General features: G+C 35.9%; 1 protein-coding gene across 1 annotated transcript; it reads right to left on the reverse strand.

Annotated features, from left to right (window-relative positions):
• Positions 1-1,150: 1,150 nt before the first annotated feature.
• On the reverse strand, positions 1,151-7,336 carry mns1 (meiosis-specific nuclear structural 1). The gene is made up of 10 exons (XM_051901515.1): positions 7,175-7,336; positions 6,772-6,996; positions 4,041-4,168; positions 3,843-3,945; positions 3,531-3,760; positions 3,171-3,387; positions 2,972-3,079; positions 2,153-2,410; positions 1,899-2,024; positions 1,151-1,768 (listed from the first exon to the last, which is right to left on the reverse strand). The coding sequence occupies exons 1-10, from the start codon at positions 7,175-7,177 to the stop codon at positions 1,661-1,663; spliced, it is 1,506 nt and encodes a 501-aa protein (XP_051757475.1). The 5' UTR covers positions 7,178-7,336; the 3' UTR covers positions 1,151-1,660.
• Positions 7,337-8,268: the final 932 nt, after the last annotated feature.

Raw genomic sequence — 8,268 nt, forward strand, 5'->3', positions numbered from 1 at the left:
ATATTAATACTTTTTTTTTCATTAAGAATGCATTAAATTGATCAAAAGTGACAGCAAAGACACTTATAACGTTCCAAAAGATTTCTATTTAAATCAAATGTTGTCTTTTAGAACTTTCTATTCATCAAAGAATCCTGAATGGTTTCTGTATAGTACAATGGTTTCTACAAAAATATTAAGCAGCACGTTTTTAACATTGATAATAATAAATGTTTCTTGAGCACTAAATCAGTATATATGAATGATTTCTGAAGGAACATGTAACACTGAAGACTGGAGTAGTCAGTTACTTTAACAGTTAAAGTGTAATAATAATTAACAAAATTAGTGTTTTTACTGGATTTCTGAATAAATAAATGCAGCTTTAAAAGCATAAGAGACTTCTTTCACATATAAAAATTAAATTGACCCCACTCTTTTGAACATTAGTGTAAGTATTTATGACAGTAGCTTTTTATGCTTATTCAAAACAACACCTCTTTTCTAAGAAACTTTCCACAATCATAATGAGTTATTGACTCACCAGTGTTAGCGTGGTATTGACATTAAACGCTATGACTCAGGAAATTAGCTGCAATACACATTAAAAGGTTTACTTACTGTTAATTTTTTAACATTATACCTCTCAACTACTCTGAGGTCATTTTTAGAATATCATTAAGAGAATGGGATGTGTTATGGAAAGAGGTCAGGAGCTTTTGATCTAATAAAACTTGAATTTGCAAGGCTTAGAATTAATATTGAACTTCCTAATGCTGTGTTAAAGTACGTGGGATCAGTTATTTGACATTTCCAATGAAATTGATTTTATGATTAGTTTGAAATGTGTTGCATTGTAGCATATTTCTTACAGTGACTGCCTTTTTAGAGGGATTTCATCAGAGCAGAATCAAGAGAGGCTTGACATTTTCACAACGCAGGTATAGATAACAGTAAACACATACAGATGGAAGAATGTTACAGCCATGACAGCAGCCAGACCAATGTAATGGACTAACTGAACAGAATGACTGACAGCTGTTGAGACACTGACAGACTGGACTGTACATGAGCAGTCACATCTGATTAAATTCTTGCTTGTATGATATACTGCCGGCCAACCATCGACCATATCCAGTTCTTTCTTAGGAAGCAAAGAACTCACTCAGAGGAAAGGAAATGCTTGTTTCATTTTTAACGATTGAGAAAGGCTAACCAAGTCTACAAACAACATGGACATGAACATGGTTTGTATCACTACAAAACATTTTTTCAAGTGAAATTTACCTTTAAAAGTTCAGATAATAGGGGAAAAAAACAATGTATTGCCCAGGATGAACATTAAATACATACAGAGAATGTGATTAATTCATCTTAGGCGATTCAGATTTTCACATCTGTTTAATAGGTAGCGTCGTTTGAGGCCAATGTTTTTTCATAAACCAAAATCACTAGCCTAAATGAGTTTGACGTTAGAGTAACACACTATACAATATAGTTTGAATATACTGTATACATTTATTCAAGACAAAGTTCAATTATGTATGAAATTTGTTCCAATAGCTTGTGGAAGTGGCGGACGGACTTAACAGCTCATAATGCACTGCCAAGTATACCAGCACCAACAGATTTGAATTAAAAAGAGCGCCATCTGGTGGTCATGACAGTAATTACCCTACTGCTAATCATCTCCCCAACCCTCATCTGAGAAAATATCAGCCTGTCGTTGTTTGAAACTGTTTTTGAAATCCTCATCAAAGTGCTCCAGATCATCTTCTTTGAAAATACCCTAGTAAAAAAGGAAAATAAGAAAAACAGATGTGTGATAACAAATACATGCTCTAAATAATGATGAATCTGAGCATGCAAGATGTCTAACAAACAACAAGCATCTGTGTACTATGGTGCTGTGTTCTCACCTTTGGTAGGTATCCCAGCAGTTTTGTCGCATGCTGTTTTAGGAGCCTCTGTCTCTCCTCTTCGATGATCTTCCGACGCTGAGCCTCCCTCTCCTGCTCCATTGCTCTCTCCTCTTCCTCCCTCTCCTGTTGAATATTTAGATTAATTCATTCCACATTATCAGCAGTTACTGGTATAGTCAGAATCAGAAGGAACTAATGACTGAGCTGCATATTTACATGTTTTGAGGTTGATTTGTGGGTTTGAGTCTTACTTGTTCAGCCAGATACTGCTGTCTCCTGTCTTCCAGCAGCTTCTCCACAGCCCGTTTGTGTTCCAACTGTTTCATACGGCGCTTCTGGGCATTCATCTGCTCAATTCGGTCATCCTCTGCAAACTTGGCCATCATCATCTGTCTGAAGGCCTCCTCTTCCTCTTTCTCGGCTTGTATGCGCAACTGCTTGAAAGCCATCATCTCCCGACGCGTCTGCTGCAGCTCCAAGCGCTGCCGGATCCTCTTCTCCATCTCTTCCTGTGAGTGACATGATAGTAAATATTTTACATGGGGCTAGTGAATCTCACAAAGCATAGATAAATACAAAATTATACAAATTATTACAAATAATTATTACTACAAATTACAAATAAGTATTACAAATTATTATTAATATAAAAGATAAAACAGTATTTGGTAACACTTTATTTTACTGTGTCCTTTTTACACATTATATGTAGTTACTATACTAATAATTACTATAAATTGTGCATCATTACATGCAACTAACCCTAAACCACACCCTAATCCTAACCCTAACCCTATGTAGTAATTCATTATTTAATTACACTGGACAGCTTAAAATAAAGTGCAACCCAGTATTTTAATACAGTAAAAAAACCTATTACACAAATAACAATCATTATTGTCTGATCATAAAGTAACAGAATAGAAAATCTTAAAGGTCCCTTTTTTGGGGGTTATCTGAAATATGACTGGGACATTTTCATGACAGGAATCATGAGATTGACCTTTGTCTTCTTTGGAAAATATTCAAAGTGCATCCAGTAAAGTATAATGTAGTAAGACAGTTCTCACAATTTCTTGTTGTCTTGCAGCCTCTGCCTGCTCTTCCAAGTAGAGTTCCTCACGGACGCGCTCCATCTTCTCGCGCTGTCTTTTTTCCATCTCGATCTGCTCAGAGAGCTAAACCAGAAGAAAAGAAAGAACATATTAATATTTGAATCCTGATTACTCGCCTGTACTTGATGGCCCAGAGGGGTAAGCTGTCACGTACCATTTTGTGCAGGGTTTCTTTCGCCTGCTCTCGCTCTCTAACTTTTGCCATCCTGTCCTCCTCCTTCCTTTGCTGGTATTGGGCAAACTCAATGATGCGCCTGTTCTCTGCTTCCACCTTTTCTCGCTCCATACGTCTCCACTCTGCTTGCTGCTTTTTAAAATCTTCAATGTATCTCTGAGTGGCCGTCACCTTCTCGAGTCGTAACTGAAGCTCCCTATAAATTAAGCTTGCCAGTTTTAAACCATCCTAGAACTATCTTACCAACTCATCTAAAACAGATGTTGTGATGGTCTGTTTTCTCCAGAATTTCAAAAAAAGAAGTAGAAAATAATATGTTTAAGAAAAATGAACACTCACATCTGGTCCTCCTCATAGATCTTTCGCACTATTTCGTCCACCATGAGTTTCTCTTTAAGAAACTCGTCATAGGCCTCCTGTCTCTTGCGCTCCTTCTCCTCAAGCTGCCGCTCAAGTTCTTGCTGGTAACGCACCACATCCTCATACTTCTTCTGCTCCTGCTTCTCCTTCTCCATTTCTGAACGCTCATGCTCGTCCTTCATCTTACGGGCAATAGTAGCCTCTTGTCGCTGGTAATATGTAAATTCACAATAAGAAAAACCACAAAATAGATGGCCAAATGTAAGAAACACCTTTGGAGTTCACACTCACCATGGTCTCATATCGCATGGCCTCTTTTTCTGCCATCTGTGCTGCCCGTTCTCTGTTCAGGTATGCAGATTTGAGCTTCAACTCTAGCTCTCGAAGCTCAACGCTGCCAATAAAACACAGAGTTTAATAAATGGCAAACCTATAAAAACATTATATGGTGCTACAGAGTGCCATTAAACAACAAAACTGGTCTGTTACCTGTTCTCTTTAATGTACTGCCTCATCTTCTCATCTCTGAGTTTCTCATTATTAATTCTCGCCAGTTCCTTGGCCATCCTCTCTTCTTGTTCAAGCTGCCTCTCTTTGAACTTCCTGTCCTCTTCTGCCTAAAAACATACATTTTGCAATATGAGTCATAAGTGTCATTACCATGCAATGAAGGATACAACAGCTGTGTCCCAATTCAGAGGCTTCATCCGACTCAGACTTCAAAGGCCACGCCTTCGAAGGCTGCACAGGTTGGAACGAGCGTTGTTAAACGAGCGGTTTAGCCTACGGAGGACGGTTCTTGTCACATAGCAACTGTGACAGCTGCCTTTGACGAGTGGCAGTAACATTTGCTCTGGACTTTTTTTTAAGTTATATTAAACTGTCTGAAAACAAAACAGGGTTTACAAACTATCTAAATATGTTCACCATGGCCCATTTCTGCATATAATAAAGAGCATAAACTATATATAATTGCATAGTAAGATATGTCAACATTTGAACCGATTTAAAGGTTTATTTATTTTTACATTTGTATCATTAGATATTTGAGTAACCCAGTACTTACGTATTTGAAACCCAATACTTGCGTTCAGAAGTGTTATTCGGTAATTCTCTCAAAAAAAAATCCTGTCGTCACCGGTGCACAATGAATTCTGGGGAAGGCAAGGCCACGAAGGATCCATCTGTTGTATCCTTCATTTCACAGGAAATGAAGGAGGCATTTAAAGGGGCCTTCGAATTGGGGTAGCCTTTATTATATACAGAAATGGACCATGGTGAACATAAACTGTCTAACAGTTTATAAACCCTGTTTTGTTTAAGTTTAATATAACTTTCAAAAAAGTCCAGTACAAACGTTACTGCCACTCATCAACGGTGACCGTCACAGTTGCTAGGTGACAAGAACCGTCCCATTTAACAACGCTCAGTCTGACCTTTGTGGCCTTCGAAGGATGCAGCCTCTAAATTGGCCGCTGATGTTCAAAGTCACAATGTAGAAAAAAGTTTATTCTCCCCAGTTTGTTAAAGACAGCACTGGTGACGATCTGATCTGGATGTAAACACCATTCTCTCAGCTTTTTGTTCAAATTGTTGCTTTTTTTTATGAAACACACATTCAAGTGTTGATAAAAAAAAAAAAAAATACTTGAAGCTTTTTTTTTTTTCTCTTTTTTTTAAAAGCAGAGGCTCTGTTCTTTCTTTTGATATAGCCTATTGTATTCTCAGATATTCATACAACAAAATATTCTGGGGGCCATGAAAGTTTTGTGAAAATGATCAAAAATGCTGGTGCTGGCTGTCAAAAAACAAACAAACAAACAGAAAACCTGGTGGGGAAAGATTTGAAGTACAGTTAAAGATATATTTCAAGTATAAAAATTAATACCTTAATAGGAACATAACAGTATACCTATAACTCAGTTTCACAGACAGGGCTTAGATTAAGTCAGGATTATTAGGACATTTAAGTAGCATTATAAACATGCCTTAGAAAAAAAAAAAAAAAAAAACATCACTGGTGTGCATTTTGAGACAAAACAATGGCAGTGACATATTTTAAGATATTTCAGTGCAAGTTACATTCAGTTAACAAACATGCATTTTAGTCTGAGACTAGGCTTAAAGGATTAGTTCACTTTCAAATGAAAATTAGTTCAAGCTTTACTCACCCTCAAGCCATCCTAAGTGTTTATGACTTTCTTCTTTCTGATGAACACAATTGGAGATATAATAATAAATATCCTGACGCATCCGAGCTTTATAATGGCAATGAACAGGGGTCATGAGTATGAGCTGAAAGAGAAAGTGCCTCCATCCACATCCATCCATCATAAAGGCCTTCTGAATCGAAGTGATTGTGTAAAAAAAAAAATCAATTTTTAACATGTTATGAAATAAAATATCTAGCTTCCACCAGACTGCCTTCCATATTCAACCTACGAAGAAAGTGTAAAACTCTCGCAGTTCAAAAAGCCTCCCCAACGTCCTACGCCTTCCCTATTCAACTTATGGAAAAAGCTTAACTGACGCGACACCAGTTTACACTCTCTGCGTAAGTTGAATACGGAAGGCGGTCTGGCGGAAGCTAGATTTTTTATTTCATAACTTGTTAAAAATTGTTTTTTTTTTTTTTTTACACAAACGCATCAGTTTGCGTCAGGATATTCATTAATATATCTCTGATTGTGTTCATCAGATGGTAAGTAAAGCTTGGAGTAATTTTCATTTGAAAGTGAACTAATCCTTTAAGCCTTGTCTGTGAAACCAGGGGTATAAGTATGATGTTAAGTTCACTTAAAGAAAACAAGTATACTTGCAGTATAAAACTACTAAACTAGTAGTTTACTCAGAGTATACTTCAAAGTGCATTTTCATAAACTAAAAAAAATGTGCTACAAGTATTTAACTAGTAAACTATCAGCATCTATGAATTCACTTGTAGAATAGTTGCAGTACAAATTAAAAATGTAGTTGTAAACTAGTTGTGTACTCAAGTTTACTACTGTAACATTTAAAGTATACTTGTATTCACTAAAAAGTGGGCCAATTTAGTCCCAAGTATTACACTTACAAGTATACTATTAGTACAGTACATTGATATTAGTATACTTACTACATATTTAAAATATACTTGAACTTTACTTAAGTATACTTGATAAAATTGACTTAAATATACTTCTTTTTGTAAGGGTACGCTAACGTATTTTATAAAACCAACCTTGAGAAGTGATTCCTCGATTTGTTTGCCATACTCCTCATCTTGCATCTTGCGCAGGAAGCGTTTTTTCTCGACTCTCTCTTCGCACTGGAGGTTGGCTTGCAGCTGTCGCTCTTTGGCGATGCGCTTGGTCTGATCTTCACGCATTTCCTCCTGTTTGCGGTAATCCAGGATCATCTTCTGATGGTGGTTGTGAGAGATGTTGCGCCGCTGGCTCATGAAAGACTGCAAAGACACGGTCATTTATAAATTCTACAACACAACCTCGCTAATTAATGACTTAAACCGGGTCTTACATGTCGTCTTTATTCGCGTATCGCCTGTAGCATTTATATAAAACGATTAGTTTGTTACAACAGATTGTTCATGGCCTTTTAACTATTAAAATCTGCGTCATATTTACCATTCCTCAGGTGTGCTCGACAGCTCCGTCGAATTTGTGATATAAATGCTTTTGTTTCTATCCAAACAAAAGTAGGAAACACCACGCTCATTTGTTTATGAGTCGTTGTCCTAGAAACGCCGGGCTTTCAGACCTGGGAATAAAGACGAATTTTATTGGGCGGCGCAACTCTTGCACAGCCAATAAAGCTCAACAGGTTCCGGAAGTAAACATTCTATTTATTTTCTCAGAAGAAAAACTTTATATTGAAGGATTCTTTAAAAACCTTTGACGACAGACCTACTATATGTTATTAATCTATGATAGGCTATATGTTTCTGCTGAAGCCATCAGCGTTAATTCAACTTAATTTATAACAATAAAGCGGTTGTGCTCGGCCAGCCAGTTTCATGTACAGTTTCTCCTCTCTTGGCTGCACTTGCCCTGCCTTTTCTCCACTGTTCTATATAATAAAGGCAAAGACAAAATGATTTTAAAACATAAGGATATATAAACGAAATGTATTTTAATATAACCACTGAAGATAAAAAAAAAATAAAAAAAAAAAAATATATATATATATATATATATATATATATATATAATATTTGTTGCTTATGATAGTGTAAGGTGAATGTTGTGCCAGAAACTGAGAACATCAAATGGAAAAGGGTAATTCGGTATTTAAAAAACAAACAAAAAAACTACATTTAATTTTCTAAATACCCCACATCATTAGGCACATATAAAACCTTCAACAAATCATATTTTCTCACCTCAGGCATTAAAGACCTTTTATTGTTTCCAGATTTTTTTATTTTTCTTTGTTCAGATTTAAGCACCTTTTATTCTCAAACCTGTAATGGACAAAATGGGATTGGTTTAAAAAAGATTGTCCCTCATAACAATTTAATAACTACAAATGTAACATTTATAATAATTTTCACAGTTTTATAGGACTGAATTTAAAAATAAATTGTGTTTAGATGTTTAACTAAAACTACAATTTTATTGTGTTAGTCATTAACATGTCAGGGTGTAATCAGCAAGAAATGCTTTAATTTTTAATTGTCTTCCCTATTTTTTCCAAAAATATTAATGTGACAAGGTTGAGA

The sequence above is a fragment of the Ctenopharyngodon idella genome, chromosome 7 (assembly GCF_019924925.1).
Source record: "Ctenopharyngodon idella isolate HZGC_01 chromosome 7, HZGC01, whole genome shotgun sequence".
Taxonomy (NCBI): domain Eukaryota; kingdom Metazoa; phylum Chordata; class Actinopteri; order Cypriniformes; family Xenocyprididae; genus Ctenopharyngodon; species Ctenopharyngodon idella.

What these genes read in the sequence shown, in the direction of transcription:
- mns1 (XM_051901515.1), bottom strand. An exon ending in AAGAAACCCTGCACAAAATG is followed by an intron (nt 3,080 to 3,170) that starts GTACGTGACAGC and finishes CTTCTGGTTTAG; the next exon opens with CTCTCTGAGCAGATCGAGAT. An exon ending in TGCTGGGATACCTACCAAAG is followed by an intron (nt 1,769 to 1,898) that starts GTGAGAACACAG and finishes CTTTTTTACTAG; the next exon opens with GGTATTTTCAAAGAAGATGA.